The sequence below is a fragment of the Lepidochelys kempii genome, chromosome 7 (assembly GCF_965140285.1).
Source record: "Lepidochelys kempii isolate rLepKem1 chromosome 7, rLepKem1.hap1, whole genome shotgun sequence".
NCBI classification, from domain to species: Eukaryota; Metazoa; Chordata; order Testudines; family Cheloniidae; genus Lepidochelys; species Lepidochelys kempii.
This window is the reverse complement of record NC_136386.1, coordinates 43,145,101-43,165,943: the sequence shown is the minus strand read 5'-3', so window position 1 is coordinate 43,165,943 and position 20,843 is coordinate 43,145,101. Positions and strand designations below refer to the sequence as shown.

The 20,843-nt window shown below is 42.9% G+C and overlaps 1 protein-coding gene across 1 annotated transcript in view; it reads right to left on the bottom strand.

Annotated features, from left to right (window-relative positions):
* Positions 1 to 8,258: 8,258 nt before the first annotated feature.
* The window catches only part of LOC140914487 (inter-alpha-trypsin inhibitor heavy chain H3), a 51,607-nt gene continuing 39,022 nt past the window's right edge, over positions 8,259 to 20,843 (bottom strand). The window contains exons 15-19 of the mRNA XM_073352405.2: positions 14,466 to 14,579; positions 11,515 to 11,719; positions 9,904 to 10,076; positions 9,144 to 9,255; positions 8,259 to 8,524 (exon numbers count right to left, since the gene is read on the bottom strand). Coding sequence (XP_073208506.2) covers positions 9,995 to 10,076; positions 11,515 to 11,719; positions 14,466 to 14,579 — 401 coding nt within the window. The 3' untranslated portion in view covers positions 8,259 to 8,524; positions 9,144 to 9,255; positions 9,904 to 9,994. The remainder of the gene's footprint in view (positions 8,525 to 9,143; positions 9,256 to 9,903; positions 10,077 to 11,514; positions 11,720 to 14,465; positions 14,580 to 20,843) is intronic.

Below are 20,843 nucleotides of genomic sequence, written 5' to 3'. Positions count from 1 at the left end.
GCAGTCATGGCTGCGTTCCTGTGCAGGTGTTCCCATACGTTGACGATTGGCTGATCAAGGACCAATCCAGGACTCAAGCGGAAGCACAAGTCAACTTTATAAGAACAACATTCAACGAATTGGACCTTCCTCTCAATATGGAGAAATCGACTCTGTCCCCTGTTCAGTGGATAGAGTTCATAGGGACGGTACTGGATTTAAGACAGGCCAGGGCATACCTCCCGGAAGCAAGGTTTCGGCCTCTGAACAACATAATTCGAAGTCTCAGGCAGTTTCCCACCACCACAGCAAGGAATTGCCTGAAACTGCTGGGACACATGGCGGCTTGTACCTACATACTACAGCATGCCAGACTCAGACTTTGACCTCCTCAGGCATGGCTAGCATTAGTGTATCGGCCAGTCCGGGACAGTTTGGCCAGGATAGTAACCCTGCCTCTCCCGGTACTAGACTCCCTCCTGTGGTGGCTCGACCCACAAGTAGTATGGGCAGGGGTCCCGTTCACCAGCCCTCACCCGTTCCTCTTGCGAGTGATGGATGCATCAGCTCTGGGCTGGGGAGCACATTTGGGAGAACTCAGAACACACGGTATCAGTGTCAGAGAGCTGAGAGTGGTACGCCTGGCATGCCAGACTTTCCAAGCCCACTTAATAGGGAGTTGTGAATCCGTTATGACAGACAACACCATGGGCGATGTTCTATATCAACAAACAAGGGGGTGCATGTTCCTCTCCCTTGTGCCAGGAAGCCCTCATGCTGTGGGACTTCTGTGTAGAGCACTTGATACATCTGCAAGCATTGTACCTCCATCGAATACAGAACAAGTTGGCGGACTATCTCAGCAGGTCGTTCCATGGCCATGAGTGGTCCCTTCTCCCAGACGTGGCAAACTCAATCTTCCATCAGTGGGGTTTTCCCCAGATAGACCTGCTTGCCATGCAACGCAACATGAAGTGCCAGCAGTTTTCCTCCTTCCTAAACCACAGCCCAAGCTCCATCGTGGACATGTTCCTCCTCCCAAGAAGAGAGGCCATCTACTGTACACCTTTCTGCCCATTCCGCGCATTCACAAGGAGCTCCTCAAGATACAGAGGGAACAAGCTTCTGTGCTATTGATAGCTCCAGCCTGGCCCCACCAGCACCGGTACTCATCACTCCTGGAAATGTCCATGGAAGCTCCAGTCACCTTGCTGCTCTTTCCAGACTAACTAACTCAGGATCATGGCCGTCTCCAATGCCCGAACCTCGAGTCTCTGCACCTCATGGCATGGAAGCTCCATGGATGAACCTGACAGAGCTCTCTTGCTTCGATCACGTTAGACGAGTCCTCCTTGGCAGTAGAAAATCCTCCATGAGAGCCACCTACCTTGCCAAGTGGAAGAGATTTTCAATCTGGTCAGCGCAGCACGGTTCGTCCCTGACGCTCGCCTCCGTTCCACTTATATTAGACTATCTTCTCCATCTCAAGCAGCAGGGGGTGTCCATGTCAGCAGTAAGGGTTCGTTTGGCCACCATCTCTGCCTTTCACCCAGGGGCAGAGGGCCGCTCAGTCTTTGCTAACCCTATGGTCAGTCATTTCCTTAAAGGTCCTGACAGGCTATACCTGTGTGTCCGGCAGCCTGTCCCAGCTTGGGACCTCAATTTGGTCCTTTCCAGACTCATGGGACCACCCTTTGAACCTTTGGCAATGTGCTCCCTGCTCTCTCTTTCTCATACAAAGTAGCATTTCTGGTAGCGATAACCTCGTCCAGAAGTGTATCTGAGCTCAAGGCCCTGACATCAGAGCCCCCTTACACTATGTTCAAGAAGGACAAGGTTCAGCTTGGGCCCCACCCGGCTTTCCTCCTGAAGGTTGTCTCCCAGTTTCAGATGAACCAGGACATCTTCCTCCCAGTATTCTATCCTAAGCCTCACTTGAGCAGCAGGGAGCAAAGGCTTAACTGATTGGATGTCCGCAGAGCGCTAACCTTCTACATCAGGAGAACGAAGCCATTCCAACAGTTGGTCCAGTTATTTCTGTCTCTTTTCAGTGAATTTCCTCATGGATCACGTCCTACATCAGTGAGTGCTACAACCTGGCAAAAGTGCCCACTCTTCCAATCACCGCACACTTCATCAGGGCTCAGGCCTCGTCAATGGTGTTCCTGGCTCAGGTTCCCACCCAGGAAATCTGCAGAGCAATGACATGATCCTCCGTACGCACTTTCACCAGGTACTATGCAATCACCCAGCAGGCCAGAGAAGATGCGGCCTTTGGAAGAGAACTACTCCAATCAGTGGACGACTCTGACCCCACCTCCTCAACTTGGGCTTGTGAGTTACCTGATTGGAATGGACACGAACAAGCACTCGAAGAAGAAAAATGGTTACTCACCTCATAACTGTTGTTCTTCGAGGTGTGTTGTTCATGTCCATTCCAATACCCACCCTCCTACCCCTCTGTTGGAGTAGCCGGCAAGAAGGAACTGAGGGGGTGGTGGGTCAGCCCGGCTCTATATTGAGAGTCAAGAAGACGCGACTCCAGGGGGCACCCAAGCTGACCCAATGGTTGCTGCTCTGAGAAAAATCTTCTGACTACTATGCATGTGCACACGCACACATCTGATTGGAATGGACATGAGCAACACAGCTCAAAGAACAATAGTTATGAGAAGATGAGTAACCATTTTATCCAACCATAATACTTTAGAAAGTTCTTTGAAGTACCTAGGACATGTCAGATACTGAGGGTTTAATACTGTTGCCTATCACCGTGTAAAATCAATAGCTAATTCCTAATGGACTTCATGGAGTCTCTGGTACATAAGCTGAGTTCTAGCCTGCTTCAGATGATGATAGGTATGGGAATTACATTTATTTTACAGCAGATGCAAAACTATTGCTCCTCCAGATGTGTTTTTGCTCCTGCTCTCTGTTTTGTTCATGTTACAGTCTATATTATTTAGGCCAAAATTGCAGTCACATACAGCATATACATAAAACTCTGTTAAGACTTCAGTTGTGGTGCATAGGGTATTAGAGGAGAATTTTCTCTTGTATCCACATTTCACTCTTTCATAATAATGGAATTAAAAACATAAATACACAAAAAAGAACGAACCTCAGAGTATGCTTCTAATGTGAGTCTCTGTCCACTGATAGCAAGCAGAGCTATGCATCTTAGGTTTTTCTATTACTGTGGTATATAACAACCTGATCCAAAGCCCACTGAAGTCAATGACAATCTTTCTGTTCATTTCAATGAGCTTAGGATCAAACGTAGAACAATTATTAATAGCATTGAGCATGCGTTGACTGGCAATAATTTTCATGTCTTCCTTTTGTCACTAGTTTTCATTTTTGGTTATTGGGTTTTTTTCTCTTCTTTCCTTCTTCTCATCCAATATATGGGGTGGTCTCCATGCAGAAATTGAGCAAAATAGCTCCTTATATGCACACACTATTCTGGAATAAAAATCACTTTATGCCAGCATGATTAGTGCACTCCCATTCTTCTTAAATACACGGACTTTTATTCTGGACTAGTGTCCCCACACAGGGCAGTATTAGGTAATAGTTATTGCAGAATAGCTTATTCCACAATAACTTTTCCAGTCAATTTCCCTATATAGACAATCCCTAAATGTGGGACAGGGACATGTGAAAATGCCATGACAGGGTAAAGGCCTTAGCAAACTGTTGGGCGTGACAGTTAGTCCTGAATGTGGTCGGGCTCTGTCTAATCTTCTCTGGTAAGGTCCACGACAAGGCTGCTGCTGTTAAAAATACTCTATCCCTATAGTGTAGGTCAAAATTTTGTCTTGGCAGCTACAATTTGAAGCATCTTTGTGGAGTGCACCATCTTGAATAGTTACAAAAGTCTTTGAGATAATAAATCTCCCACCGACAGAACAAAGAGCACTATATATAATGTTTGAGCAGCAAAAGCCTGCCCAGGATGGGACAGAGTAGAACAGGTCAGCCTAGTGCGAGACCACATCATTGCTAATGGGGGGGATGTCCAGCTACAACTGTGGAGTGCAAAACTCCAGATGCTTGATAAAAGCCATCACGCTAGCAAATGAACTGGAGCAGTTCCATGAGCTAGAAAGACGTGAGGGAGCAGCGAGGATCCAGGGTCATGGAGCTCAGGGACACAGCAATGGGGGGAGGGATCAGTAATACAATTAAAAGTCTGCGGGAAGCAGTGGAAATACTGATCACAGAATATCAGGGTTGGAAGGGACCTCAGGAGGTCATCTAGTCCAACCCCCTGCTCAAAGCAGGACCAATCCCCAACTAAATCATCCCAGCCTGACCTTAAAAACCTCTAAGGAAGGAGATTCCACCACCTCCCTAGGTAACGCATTCCAGTGCTTCACCACCCTTCTAGTGAAAAAGTTTTTCCTAATATCCAACCTAAACCTCCCCCACTGCAACTTGAGACCATTGCTCCTTGTTCTGATTAGGCAAGTCAGACAGTTTTCGATGGAAAGGCAGCAGGTAACTCCACAGGGACAAAAAAAAACTGAGCTTGAGGCATGCAGGTTTTTGGTTAAGAAGAACAAGGCAATGCAGTAGGGTTCAATTAGCAAATGCTGTAGAGGATCAGGCCTGCTGGAAATGTGGACAGTCTAGCCACTTAAAACCACACTGCCCACTGATGAAGATTGCTGTTGGATGGACTGGTGCAGGAAACAGTGCCACAAGCTGTTTACTGGCAAATGCTAGGCCACCAAGTTATGTGAGTGCTGATGGGGGGAGTGACATCTATCTGCCCAGGAAGATTGAGGGAGTCTTATGTGAGGTCCAGTCAATTCTGGGGCACAAGCTGCTGTGTTGTCTGAAAAGGTAGGAAAAGAAGCCTCTAGGCACAGCTCTCAGAAACTTATGCCCTACTTTGGGGGTAGTCAGACTGGCTAATAGTCAAAGGCTGAATGTAACAGATTTGGCAAACCACTATAGAAATTGACAACCTTAAATTGGTATGAGTTTTCATTGTGGAAAAGGACTCTGATCAAGGGGCATTGGTTGGAACTGATTTTCTGATGAGGTACGGAGTCAACCTTAACGTGAGGGATAAAACATGTACTATAATTGGAAAACACATCCCTGTAATTTTCTGGAATTATGCCACTATAATATGTAGTTAATGCTGGTAGAAAATGTAATAATCCCCTCAAGTGTGAAAGGGGTAATTTGAGCCAAGGTATAGAAAATAATGACAGACTTGACAGCATTATGGAGCTATCTGTTGGGACATTGGTAAGGTATGGATCTGGTGATGACACGGTCACTTGGAACTGCAAAAAAAGAGTAGCTAATTTAGCAAGAGACCCTCCAATGTTAAAACATGGCACTAAATAAGGGGATCTTTTTCCTGCCAGGGAAGCAATAGGTCCCACCCTAGAGTACTCCTGGTTATGACAAAAGTGACATTTCCTCTCTGAGTAGCAATCAACATACCAGCATGCCAGTTTGGCATAAAGATTGTGTTTTCATAGTTTGTTCTGTTGATCATGTGGTTTGTTATGTTAGTGTGAGGATGCATCTCTTCCAAGAGGAGGAGCAGCGTAACAGAATTAGTGTGATGGCTGGGTCTGTGGGTGAGACAGCCTCAAAACCTGTGGCTCCTCCCAAGCGGGAAGGACTCTGACTCAGCAAGTAGCCCTGAGAGGAAATGCACAGTTGGGTGTGTGCTGCGTGCTGAGGAAAAGTAAAAGTGTTTGTGGACTCAGTAGCACCAACAGGGGAGCTGCCTCTGTCCCCTCTTCTAGTAATAAATACAAGTTCTGTTATTTACTGAGCTCATGCTTGTCATCATTCCAGGAATTCTGCCTACTTGTGTTGTGTCAATGGACCATGTGAAATACGGCATCACAAAAAAAGCAGAAGCACTGCATTTTCCTGAATCAGTGGAACTCTGATTCATACCAAACAATGTGGCCATTTTAATTTTTTTCAATGTCATATGATAAAAGCGTTGGACATTTTCCTGTCAGCCCCTTTCCCAATGACCTAATACTGTACTTACATACATAAAAAGTTTCTTCTGTCTGTGGTCTCAAGCCACTGAGTGAGTTAAGTCAACCTTTGTTCCCAGCTCTGCCAGTGTACATCCTTTCTGGCCTTTACATCTGTGACATTACCCAGGATACAGCTGTGTCCCATTAACTTTCTAGCCTGGGGTGCCTTTTACATTGCTTTACTGTCTGAGCAGTCACTCCCGGTCTGCTCACATAGCCTTCAGCATGCAAATCCACTTCCAGCTAAACATGAGCAATCTGACCAGTCACTCTAGAATTACATACAGGGCGACACCGGCAAATTTAAATTACCAGCCTTGTTCCCCGAGGAATGTGCATCTTGTACTGTCCAGCACACTGCTGAATAATGCAAGCTCACAGAAAGTCCATCATTTTATCAAAGGAAAATGATACACGTACCAGCTTTGTTATCCCAAATGGAGTTTCCCCACACACTCTAATTCAAACACATTGGTTAAGGTAAAACAATAAGATAAGTTTATTAACTACAGAAAGATAGATTTTAAGTGATTACAAGTGATGGTGCATAAAAGTCAGGATTGGTTATAAAAGAAAATAAAAGAGTAATATGCAAGCTAATACCTAATTTAACAAGCTAAGTGAACTTAAAAGCAAAGGTTTTGTCTCACCATATGCTGTTGTAAATTTCACAGGTTGGGTCTCCTTTCAGCCTCGGATCACTCCCCCTTAATTCAGTTCTTTGAGGGTAGTCAATGTCATGAGCAGAGAGATGGGAGGAAAAGAGGTGAAATGGAGGCCACTCTCTCTCTCATATACCACACTCCCATTTTTGAGTATTACCCCCACCTGGGGTGCAGGTGACAAGTAGTTCTTGTGGATGTGTGGATTGAACCGTCTCTGTGATGAAATGTAAATTTCTTGTTTATCCCTTCCATTGCTGAAGAATGACTGTTTAAACCAGTGATAGCTCTAACACCTGGCTGGGTTGCTAGTCTTTCTTTGTCTCTGAAAAACTGCTTTGGGCCTGCTTTTCTAACTCTGGAACACGTTACAGCAATGTTAAACAGTAGAAACATATAACTTTACATACAATGTTGATACACCTATTTTACCAGGACAATAATGTTCATCAGAAGATGATGTTTTAAATGATATTTCACAAGACATACTTTGTACAAAATTTATCATAGTCTTGTAAAATTGATGACCATAAAAGTATAGACTGTCACAACATCCCTTTCCCCATCCAATTATTCCAGTTTTGGAACTACATAAAGATTTACCAATGCAATTAAATCTTGTCCTGCAACACCTCAAATTATTCCAGTCCTGCTCCCCTCCCCTCCCCCAACTCTGCCAATAATGCTCCTCTGTTTAGACCAGGCATCAGGAATCAAGTCACTTTGTATTATCTTGTAGAACACTTGGGTAAAGAAATACATATTTCTGAGTTGTAAAGCCATAATATTGTGCCAGTGTTATAAATGATGCATGTTTGGAAATTAAATGCACATCCCTTGAAAAGTAAAGTACAACTGAAAAGTCCTCTAGTAGTCTTAATTTTATGTTAAAATTGCCAAACACGGATTTTATCTTCATGGATGTATGTTTAATGTTATATATGATGTTTGACACTTTGGATGGAACCATCCCAATTGTTGGTACATGAAGGATTAAACCTATTCTGAGAATCCAGAAGCCTTGCAGCAGCTGTCATCTGCCTGCCATTTAAGCTTAGTAAGAGAACAGGAGCTCCTGGAAATAGCATAGACACCTGATTCCCAAAGGGGCTGGGGAAAATAAGCCAGGAAAGGGTAAGAAATGCCTCTGAACAGTAAAATCTATCCTACATGTTGAGACTTTGATCTGACAGAAGCTCCTTTTCTCTCTGCATAGAAGGCTGTGCAGGCATAAATGCACCATGCTGCCCTGTCAGGTGAATAAGAATCAAGTGGTACACCTTCCTTTCCTGGTGTGACTAGCTACCCACATTGACTGGGCCACCAGGCACAACTAATGGGCACAATTCTGTTCCCACTGGAGTTTATGCACGTTTTGCCATTGACTTTAATGTGAGCAGGAGCAGATCTCACAGTCTATAGTTGAAGCAAACATATAAACATTATACTAGATGTACACATGCCGCAGGCCAAAGGGAGACAAAATTACTATCCAGATCATAATATTTACTCAAAAGTGACTACTGAGACATGCCATGTGCGTCAAAGTTGGGAAAGTATCAAAGAATAAAAACTGCAGTGATCAGCTTCATTTAATAATGAGTAAAAGCAACTTTATTTCTCTATATTGTTTTCTTGTAGCTAACTGTTTCTTGGTTATTAGAAAGCATTTTATTTAAAGAATGAGATTGCACATGTACGTTTGTTGCTTAGTTTATAAATGGTGTGCTAAATAGGTTGGAAACAATATAGTTGGTGTGAGCTCCATCAATCAGTCCTGTACCATTGTTATGAATAAACCAGCAGGGGATGATTGTTCCATGACTGGGGTCTTTTCCGTAATCTTTCTCACTAACCCTGAAACAAAGACAAAAAGCATGAATTAACCAAAATAATAGTACTTTGTAATGTGATGCATCTCTGATTCTGAATCTGTCTGTTTGTGAGCTTAGCAATTTTACCAGGTTTGTCTTTGTATAAATTGGTTAGACTAGTATTTACCTATGAATACAGTAGCGGTCTTTGTCTATGCTTGCCACTAAATCATGCTGGATCCATTCAGTTGGTACCTTCTAGGCAACAACAGGTAGTTTTTTCGAGTGTAAACAGGGTTTAAGTGGCTTTTCCAAGGTCAAACAGCAAGTCTGTTGCATTATCAGGAATATGTAGCTAAATAATTGTAAGGAGAGGTTATAATTTTGTTATGTCCTGCAGCTTTGTAGATGTAAGGTTCCTGCCTGTTCACTTGGGGAAGAATGCTGTGCTGTGAAACAGTTCAAGATGGAGATTCTTACAGAAGGAGACTCTCGCACTGTGCTCTGTCTCTCAGGGAGACTATTGTGTTGCCTGTCTTTTATGGAAAAAAGACCCGAACCCAATCCTGTACTGTAACAGCTAGAGAATGTTCCTATCTCCCCCCCCGCCCAAATTACAGATCTTTTCCGGGTAAGGAAGTATTTCCTAATCATTTGGTTACCTAGTTACTGTCAGTTTATTGTTTTTGACAATCATTGTGGCATGTGGTTTCTCAGGGTCAGATCCAGGACGGATGTCAAAAACTTCAAAATCAATGTGCTGGAAAAACTGTCCTGAAAATAAGGGAAGAAAATACAATATCAAAAACTGCTGTAAAATCAACTGATGGCCGTCAGCTACATTGGATACATACAAAAAGGTATAACTAGCAGTGAGGGGATGAAATTAAGAGAAGGAAATTTTGAAATTCCCAGAAAAACTGCCTAATGGGGAGACCTATTAGTTTATGGCATATCTCCCAAGAGAAGTAGTAGAATCCCATATCTTGAGACATTTAAAACTAGCCTAAACAAAGCATACGAAAATATACTGTAGGGAAAACTTCTGCACTTACCCCAAGAGAATGAGCTAAATGTGATCTATTAGGTCATCTCCATTTGTAATTTCTATGAGTTTAAGACATGAGCTATACACTCTCTCTCGCTTACAAAGCATGTTTTCATATTCTCAGGCTTTTCCATAATGCAGTTTTTTATTGAAGTTATAGCCCTATATCCCATTTTTATTTTTAATATACAAACTAGGACCAGATACAATGAAAGAGTTAATATACAGGAGGCGATACTTTTAACATATTCTGTACATCTTAGCTCTGAGAATGTGAACACATGATTACTTTTCCCTAAATGAACCAGTCAGGAAAATGTTAGTCTTTTAAATTAAGGTAGCGTTCATCCATTTCAATGGACGTGAATTCCTACCTAATAAGCCATGGGTGTGTTCAGACACCTTGTGACTATCCAGTGTGTAGAATCCTAGGAAGTCCTGGTGTAGAGGATGCTTCTTCCATACTCAATGCAAAACAACAATAAAAGTTGCACCATCTCTGAATGAAAGCACTAGATTCTTTTCCCTGTTTATCTCCATAGTCAAACTGCAGCAGGAGAAGAAAGATGAAAGATAAAATTTGTGAAGAGACCTCACAACTGTTCAGTTTTGGTTTTCAACATTTAATATTGTGGACAATAAGTTAACTAACAGACCAGGGGATCTATGGAAAATCCATCTGGCAGAGTAAGATGGGTTTTTTTTTTTTAAACAAAACTTTCTGGAAGATCCATAAATCAAACAAAATATTTCAACAAGTGACGTTTAATATGTGGTAGCAAAGAATTGAAGAGTGAAGAGACTAAAACCTCAATCCTGACACTGTATGCACACACAGATACTCCTGTGCTCATCTGGAGCTCCACTGAAGTCAGTGGGGTTCCATACAGATGCAGAGATCTTTATGTCTGTAGGTAGCTGTAGGATGGTACTGTTTATATCTAAGATCCTAATTCAGGAAAGCATCCTTGTTTGGGACAGCACTTAAACATATGCTCAACTAAGTGTGTGCAGAAGTGCTTTCTTGAATCAGCACCTAGCATGACCAGAGGCTGAGCCTTTTGTTTATATACACAATTCTTTTTATGTTATGAACACATCTTCAAGAGAAAAAAAATGGTGAAAATTTAGTTCTACAAATACAATTTAAAAATGTTGTTGGCTTTCTCAATGACAAGCCCCCACGATGAGAGTGCTTTGCTATGAGCTTATAAAAATATTTGCACATTCAAACAACCCCCAAACCGCAAAGTATTTGCTTGAGAGCGGTAAATCAAATAGTGGTTACCCCTTGTAACACTGAGGTCGAGTCCCAAAATAAAGTTGTATTGTTGTCTTAGAGCTTAAGTGAAGTCAAAGTAAAAAATAAACCACTTTTAAAATGGATTCAGAAAAATTAGTTATTCAGATATTTGTGCAGTTCAAGTTGTTCTGTACGCATTTCGTGACTTCCTCTCTCTCTCCTGGGCTGATGCTTAAAATCACTAGAGCAAATCATCAGCTGGTGTAAATCGGATTAGCTCCACTGGGTCATTTGAACTGTGCTGATTTATAACAGGTGAAGATCTGGCCCAGTGCTGTTTTTGTGTAGAACTGTTGCACAAACAAGCCTCTTCTTGTCTCCTCTCTTCCTCCACACATGAGTCCAGCTAGGCCTGGACTTCAGAAGTACAAAAAATTGTTTCATTTGTTCATCAGCAGAATGTGAAGCACCAACCCCTCTCTAAGCATCTGAACATTTCCATAGCTCCAATAACACATATTTCTTGGTACCTCTGAGCAATGTTTCTACTTTATTTCTTCCTCCCAAGCCTCACTCATAACAGTATTGAAACAAGCAATTGAATGCACGAACAGGGCACGTGGCTTCCAAGGATTTGTCAATCAGTTTGCCACTGCCATCAGCCTTAATTACATTTAGATACTAATGTTTTCATAAGTTTGAACATTCTTGAACAAGTCTGGGCTTTTGTGTTGTACTTTACCCTTCCTTTTGTAGGGTGATTGTATCAAGCCAGGTAAAAGTGGCTGTGTTTCTGCCATTCTGGAGGGTGATTTTTTCAGTCGTTATTTCTATTTTTAAATCCAGTTGTGTATTTACAATCCCAAGTTTTCCAATATACGTTTTCTGGGTCTGTCCATTGTTGCTGACTTTCTTTTTTCCAATAAGCTGCCCATTAACTGTGATGCCTGTTATAAAGGAACAAAAAGTGCTATTACTGTACAGATAGATTCTGATCAGGAAATGTTGAGGAATGACGTGGAGAAGGAAAGTACTATGCAGCTGAACCACTTTATAGCATAATTTCCAATCCTTTCACTGGCTACCAATTTACTACTCCACCTTTCTCTCCTTCAGTCTCTTGCCTGTATTTCTTTTCATTTTGGCCTCTCCTGCACATGAAGCTTTAGACCACTGACATAGCAGTTGCATTAGGGAGCATTAGTTTAGCAAGTTTCAGGTCGTATATCACTTAAGGAGATGGATGAGCAGAATGCCTCCACCTGGTTTAGTGGGTGGGAGACTTGATTGGATCCAGAAGGCACCAGACAGCTTTGGAATGAAAGTGGGAGTGTATGCAGGAGTAGGCACCTCCTTCCCAGGGGCACTGCTCCACCCTTTGACTAGCCAAAGGGATAAGGGATTGTTCCCCATGATCATCAACTTAAACTCTTGCCTGAGATTTCTCAAGCCTCTTGTCCCATTTTATCTAAACCCACACTCCCTCCGCATAGTTAGATAGCATAGGAACTGTTTTTTTTAGGATGTCTTGGGTCTGACTGATCACCTGTTTTAGGGGGTGGGAAGGAATTTTTCCTATTCAGGACTGGTAGGTTTTTATCATCTTCCTTACACCGTCGTGGATACACAGTTAAGTTGAATAGAAAAAAGGATTTAGAAATTGAATAGTTAAGAATTGGTAGGAATATTTAGCTTATTGCAGCTTGAGGCCATTGTCCAACGCAGATAAAAGGCCAGCCTCCAGAAATAAGAGACCTGGGATTTCGCTGGTGGACCTCAGGAAAAGGAGAGACCTGAAGTCTTCACAGACCAAAGTCCTTTTCTCTGTCCTCTTTGCTGCAGGAAGTGTGAGGGGATTTACAGAGCAAGCTGAATCCTAGGGGTAGGGAGTGGAGAGTTCAACATATTCATAAATGATCTGGAAAAAGGGGTAAACAGTGAGGTGGCAAAATTTGCAGATGATACAAAATTACTAAAGATAGTTAAGACCCAGGCAGACTGCGAAGAGCTACAAAAGGATCTCTCAAAACTGGGTGACTGGGCAACAAAATGGCAAATGAAATTTAATGTTGATAAATGCAAAGTAATCACATTGGAAAGCATAATCTCAACTACTCATATAAAATGATGGGGGTATAAATTAGCTGTTCCCACTCAAGAAAGAGATCTTGGAGTCATTGTGGATAGTTCTCTGAAAATATCCACTCAATGTGCAGCAGCAGTCAAAAAAGCGAACAGAATGCTGGGAATAATTAAGAAAGGGATAGATAATAGGATAGAAAATATCATGTTGTCTCTATATAAATCCATGGTACACCCACATCTTGAATACTGTGTGCAGATGTGGTTGCCCCATCTCAAAAAAAATATATTGGAATTGGAAAACGTTCAGAAAAGGGCACCAAAAATTATTAGGGGTATGGAATGGCTGCTGTATGAATAGAGATTAATAAGGCTGGGACTTTTCAGCTTGGAAAAGAGATATGATTGAGGTCTATAAAATCATAACAGGGGTAGAGAAAGTAGATAAGGAAGTGTTGTTTACTACTTCTCATAACACAAGAACTAGGGGTCACCAAATGAAATTAATAGGCAGCAGGTTTAAAACAAATAAAAGGAAGTATTTCTTCACACAACGCACAGTCAGCCTGTGGAACTCCTTGCCAGAGGATGTTGTGAAGGCCAAGACCATAACAGGGTTCAAAAAAGAACTAGATAAATTCATGGAGGATAGGTCCACCAATGGCTATTAGCCAGGATGGGCAGGAATGGTGTCCCTAGCCTCTGTTTGCCAGAAGTTGGGAACGAGCGACGGGATGGATCACTTAATGATTACCTGTTCTGGTCATTCCCTCTGGGGCACCTGGCACTGGCACTGGTTTGACAGAACAAGGAGCGATGGTCTCAAGTTGCATTGAGGGGGGCTTAGGTTGGATATTAGGAAAAACTTTTTCACTAGGAGGGTGGTGAAACACTGAAATGCGTTACCTAGGGAGGTGGTGGATTCTCCTTCCTTAGAGGTTTTTAAGGTCAGGCTTGACAAAGCCCTGGCTGGGATGATTTAGTTGGGGATTGGTCCTGCTTTGAGCACGGGGTTGGACTAGATGACCTCCTGAGGTCCCTTCCAACCTTGATATTCTATGATTCTATGACAGGATACTGGGCTAGATAGACCTTTGGTCTGACCCATTAGGGCCGTTCTTATGTTCTTATGTATGTTCTTATTTATGGGCTATATCAGGGTTTCTCAAACAGAGGTACATGGACCCCTGGGGATCGCGAGGGTACTCCACAAGTCAGGTCTGGGAACAGCTGGTGTGCAGGAGACGCTGAGAGGGAGGGGGAGGAGCAGAAAGAGGTGGGGAAGAGGAGAGGTGGGGGTAGAGCAGGGCGGGAAGAGGGGGGGCGGGGGTGGTGCCTTGGGGGAAGCGGTAGAGTGGGGGCAGGGCCTGGGGTGGAGTGGGGGCAGGGCCTAGGATGGAACAGTGGGTTTTGGGGTCTGCAAAAATTGTAAATCAAAATGGGGGTCCTTTGGTTGCTAAAGTTTGAGAACCAGCGGGCTATATGATAGGAGCCCTATAAACCCTCACTAGACCCACTTAAATGCCTAGTATGGGGATATATGGCAGATAAACCTCACACCAGGGAGAAGTGCCCTTTTTGCCCTTTTACTTTAGATTAATATTAACTCACCTGTATCAGGGTCATTTACTAGGTTTAACACCACACCTGGGTCTAAATTGATATTGAAGCAAAGATGGTCTTTTTTCTGTGGTACGTCTATAAGGAAATGTGGATCTCCATCAACTGCAAACACATTACAATGTCTCAGATTAAATGACTTACAAAAGCAGCCTCTCGGTGATAAAGAAACAGTAAGTTATGGCTGAGATAATTAGGATTTAGACTCTCCACCCAACGACATTCACTAGGAGTGCAACAAAGAAGAACAAAATAAATGTGAACAAAATCACAGACATCTGTTGGGAAAATAATACAGCAGGGCACAGATTACCCACAAGTTCTTGGAATGCATTGGAGACAATTTTTTCAGAAAGTAGGGAGGCTTTTCTAGATTTGTTTTTGACAAATAGGGAGGAACTGGTTGAGAATTTGAAAGCGGAAGGCTGCTTGGGTTAAAGCGATCATGAAATGGTAGAGTTCATGATTCTAAGGAATGATAGGAAGGACAACAGCACAATAAAGATAATGGATTTCAAGAAGGCAGACTTTAGCATACGTAGGGAGTTGGTAGGTAAGATCTTATGGCAAGCAAGGCTAAGGGGAAAAACAGTTCGAGAAAGTTGGCAGTTTTTCAAAGAGACATTATTAAGGACACAAGAGCAAACTACCCCACTGCATAAAAAAGATAGGAAGTATGGCAAGAGACCACGCTGGCTTACCCAGGAGATCTTCAGTGATCTGAAACTCAAAAAAAGAATCCTACAAAAAGTGGAAACTAGGTCAAATTACCAATGATGAATATAAACAAACAGCACAAGCATGTAGGGACAAAAATGAGAAAGGCCAAAGCACAAAATGAGATTAAACTAGCTAGAGTCAAAGGGTAAAAAGAAAATATTCTACAAATACATGAGAAGCAAAAGGAAAACCAAGCACAGTGTAGGCCCATTACTCAATGGGAGGGAGGAGAGATTGTGACACTGCACCCTATGTTCTTCCCAGTGATATTATTTTGATATTATTATGGCGTAGTTCTGATGTCTTCTATGCAAGTTAGGTCATGTGAGATCACTGGAAAGGCTGTGATTTACTGAATATTATTATCCGATTTGTATGCATGTATTATTTTTGCATTTGAAGTTAGGAATAGTGACTATATATCTGTGTTATAAATGTGTTTAAATATGGGCAACACCCACTAGACAAAAGACTCTCAGTCTAGATGAGAGCTAATGAACCATTAGGGAGAACTATAGGCCTGAGAAGAAGCTTATTTCTCACCTCGGGGCCTTCCTGAGGACTCTACTAACAGCCTCTGACTCATGGGTGCTATGACGCTACAGGGACATGTCCCCAGGTCATCTGGTGCTGGACTCCATCTTGGGATACCAGTGTTTTTCCACTAACTGGCCTGGGATCCAAGCTTTGAAACAAAGGGTTTCCACCATATGCAAAGCTATATAAGGCAGGGGAGTGACATCATCGAGGTTCTTCACTGACTCTGCACTCAAGAAAACTCCTGGAAGCATGTGAGGAACAAAGACCAAACTGGGGGGAAGTGCAGGACCCAGGCTAAAGGAATTTTTAGTCTGTGAATGGAACAACTGGGGTTTCTAAGCTGTCAGCCAGCACAGCTTGCCCCTTAAGAACCTGCAGCCTGCTTGTATCATCGTTTCGGGCAGAGGCGGGCAAACTTCTTGGCCTGAGGGCCCCATCGGGTTTCCAAAATTGTATGGAGGGCTGATTAGGGGAGGCTGTGCCTCCCCAAACAGCCAGGCATGGCCTGACCCCCACCCCCATCTGACCCCCCCGCTTCTTGCCCCCTGACGGCCCCCCTTGGGACCCCTGTCCCATCCACCCCCCACCCCCATCCCCTGACCGCCCCTGGAACCCCCACCCGTGACTGCCCCCCGCCACCCCATCCAACCCCTCCTCTCATTCCTGACTGCCCCCCACAGGATCCCTGCCCCATCCAACCACCCTTTCTCCCTGACCACCCCAGGAATCCCTGCCCCTAACTACCCACCACCGCCCCATCCAACCCCCCCTTCCTTCCTGATTGCCCCCAGGACCCTTACCCCCATTCAATCCCCCTGTTCCCCGCCCTCTGACCACCCCGATCCCTATCCACACCCCTGGCCCCGACCACCCTCCCTGAACTCCCCTGCCCCATAGCCAACCCCTCTGCTCCCTGCCCCCTTAGCATGCTGCCTGGAGCACTGGTGGCTGGTGGTGCTACAGCTGTGCTGCTCAGCTGGAGCCAGCCACGCCACTGCGCAGCTCAGAGCACTGGGTCAGGCCGGGCTCTGCAGTTGCGCTGCCCCAGGAGCTCGCAGCCCTGCTGCCCAGAGCACTGTGCTGGCAGCGCAGTGAGATGAGGCTGCAGGGGAGGAGGAACAGCAGGGGAGGGGCCAGGGGCTAGGCAGGAGGGTCCAGCGGGCTGGATGTGGCCCTCAGGCTGTAGTTTGCCCACCTCTGGTTTAGGGTGAGAATTTGCTATTGATATCCAATCTCTTTAGTATATTAAGCTTAGTTTACGTGTTTTGTTTATTTCCTAGGTAATTTGCTTTGATCTGTTTGCTATCCCTTATAATCACTTAAAATCTATCTTTTGTAGTTAATAAACTTGTTTTTGCTTTGTCTAAAACCAGTGTGTATATTTCCTCTTCACATTGAGGGAGGGGGCGAATTTCCTGAGCTTACGCTGTACAGTTCCCTGTGCAGTGCAAGATGTTATAATTTTGGGTTTACACTCCAGAGAGGAGGTATGTGCCTTAGGAACTGGGAGGTGCTCTAGCTGTGCCTTCCCATGCAAGGACTCGTTAAAGAACCTGTCTGTATGTAATGCAGCTGGGTCTGTCCCTACCTGTATGTGTTGTGGCAAAAGTGCAGGCTGGAGCCTGGGAGAGGGCTTGGTAGGCTGGTCACAGCAGTACAGTGTAAAGGGAGCCCAGACTGGTGGGTCAGGAAGGCTCAGTGGTACCCCAGTTCCAGGTGGCACCCCAAGAGGAACCCATCAGAGAGACAACAACAGAAAATATGGAAATGGCAGAAGTGCTAAATGACTTTTTTGTTGTGGTGTTCACCAAAAAGGTTAATGGCGATTGGACGTCTAACATAGTGATTACCAGTGAAAATGAGGTAGGATCTTGAGACTAAAATGTGGTTCTGTTCTTAAAATGTACTTGCCTGTAAAAATGACATTCATGTTTAACGTGTTCTAGTGATTCCAAATCAAGGGTCTACAGCTTACAAAGAGAACGATGTATTTTCTATTTGCCAGATTTGCAATGTCAACCTGAGATCTGAGAGTCAAGCACAGATCTTTTCAACTTAAGTATCTTTTGATTTTGCCAAAAAAATTAGACTGTCAGTTTCTTATGTGAAACCCCGACTTCCAAACATAGAATCGTAGAATATCAGGGTTGGAAGGGATCTCAGGAGGTCATCTAGTCCAACCCCCTGCTCAAAGCAGGACCAATTCCCAACTTAATCATCCCAGCCAGGGCTTTGTCAAGTCTGACCTTAAAAACCTCTAAGGAAGGAGATTCCACCATCTCCCTAGGTAACGCATTCCAGTGCTTCACCACCCTCCTAGTAAAAAGTTTTTCCTAATATCCAACCTAAACCTCCCCCACTGCAACTTGAGACCATTACTCCTTGTTCTGTCATCTGGTACCACTGAGAACAGTCTAGATCCATCCTCTTTGGAATCCCCTTTCAGGTAGTTGAAAGCAGCTATCAAACCCCCATCATTTATCTCTTCTGCAGACTAAATAATCCCAGTTCCCTCAGCTTCTCCTCATAAGTCATGTGCTCCAGCCCCCTAATCATTTTTTGTTGCCCTCCGCTAGACTCTCTCCAATTTTTCCACATCCTTCTTGTAGTGTGGGGCCCAAAACTGGACACAGTACTCCAGATGAGGCCTCACCAATGCCGAATAGAGGGGAATAATCACATCCTTTGATCTACTGGCGATGCACCTACTTATATATCCCAAAATGCCATTGGCCTTCTTGGCAACAAGGGCACACTGTTGACTCATATCCAGCTTCTCGTCCACTGTAACCCCTAAGTCCTTTTCTGCACTTAGTGATACCTGCACAACCCCACTGTCTTCAGTCGTGTCGCATAACTGTTACATTGAAACTTACTGACACATTCTGTTGAGTATGCACAAGCTCAAATAGAATCAGCAGCTGACTTTTGTAGCTGTTTTGACTCTCCATAGCTAACAGGATTAAAAACAATAAAAGCTTATTTTTTTGTTACCAAAGAGGGTAGATATGACTCTGAATACACCATAGGAACAGTTATGTTAAGTAAAATGGTGTCATTTTGCACAGTGACTTTAGAATAGCACTTCAAGCTACATGAATTACATTACAGTACAGCTAGTGTGTTATATGTTGTCTTGAAGTGTTTGCTTTTATTTCCCATTAACATCTCTATCTTTGGTATCTAAACACTTATGAATTACATAAGCACACATTATTCCTATAGTTTTGATAATGGTTTTATTGTGCCTTCATTCATGTTGAAAAGTTCTTATGTTACTGGTATCAACATTAACTTGAATTCATTTTCACAATACCTACACCCCAGGTAACATTAACTTTCTCTTAAGAGCACTGTGATGACATCACAAATTTGTTCTTGCAAAAAGGAGAACTGTGTATGGTTTATAGGTATGTTTTAAAAAAGGACAACTTACCAGAGTTTGCCCTTGAAGGGTAACTATACTGAATAGAAGTATCTGACAGATTGCCGGGGGGGGGTGGGAGGGGGGAAGAGAAAATAAAAAGAAATGTTAGATGAATCAAAATGATTTTAAACTAGCATCTTCTGAAGTTTTAAATAGTTTCCCCCCACCACCACACCCCTTACAAGCTTCAAACATGCTTTCTGAAATGGTAGTGGATATAATTTTGTCTTGTCTACATTACTGCTTAATGACAGGTTTCAGAGGAACAGCCGTGTTAGTCTGTATTCGCAAAAAGAAAAGGAGTACTTGTGGCACCTTAGAGACTAACCAATTTATTTGAGCATGAGCTTTCGTGAGCTACAGCTCACTTCATCAGATGTTTACCGTGGAAACTGCAGCAGACTTTATATACACACAGAAATCATGAAACAATACCTCCTCCCACCCCACTGTCCTGCTGGTAATAGCTTACTGCTTAAACCATTTTCAGTACTATTTCAAGGAGCTCTGTTGATGAAAAGCATTTTCTCATAACAGTTCAAGTTGCTAGGATAAAGAGGAAAGATATTCACCATCACAACCTTAGATGCTCTAACTACATTTAAGATACTAAAATCCTGGATATCCCTTTTTTTTTTTTAATTGCCTCACTTAGCTCTGAACAGAATTAAAAAGACAGTAAAAGTTTTCCCTTCTTCAGAAAGTCTTCAGTGTACATTATTTCACATGATTCTCACTCTCTAATACAAAGGTGTTTTGGGGGGATCCTTCAAAGGTGACCTTGCAAAGGAAGAATAAAAGATAAGGGTTGTTCACACAATATATGTGAAAAAATCAGTGTTATGGTATAAAATTTCAGTTGTATAATCACAGACAATACGGAGTAGGATAAGCTAATTTGTACCCATCTATTCCATAACACATGGAACTTAAAAGAATAGTGGTTAAGATACTGTGGAAGTGGTTGTGTCAAGTTATGGTTAGTACTTGCAATAAAGATTTGTCGTATATCATACAGCTAGACAGTTGCAGGGAAAATTTTCAGTGTTGCCACCTCTCATGATTTTATTACAAGTCTCACAATCTCTTGATGTCTTCTAGACTCCTTTCTGGAAGATAGGCTTTAGTCAAACAAGTTATTGGACTCACTACAGGGATAACTGGGTAAAAGTCTATGCCCTGTGTTATACAGAAGGTGAGACTAAGTCAACTAATTGTTCCTTCAGGGTTAAAATCTGAGAGTCTACGATTATTCAGTCTGAAAATTCATGCAGGAAGTACATTATTCTCTATTTCTCCTGCTTCAATCATCCAGTCAGTGATGAGGAACAATACCAGTCACACACTGGAGCAAAGTTTTCAAAAGCCCCTAATGATTTAGGATTCTAAGTCCCATTGAAACCCAGTGGGACTTGGGCTCAGAAGTCACTCGCGTGTAAATTTTCAAAAGCACCTTATGCTAGTGACTATAAAAGTGACAAACAACCCATAGCCCCAAATTTGTTTGCTTATATTATTACTTGAAAACCTGTGAATAATTAATACATTTGCAGAAATCAGGCTTTGTTTCAATGATTAGTAAACATAAAATAAGATTAAATACATCAGATAATTTATTCACAATGACTTATCCCACCAGCTCTAGATAAATGATCTCCGATTAGATTGTGAAGCAAAACTAT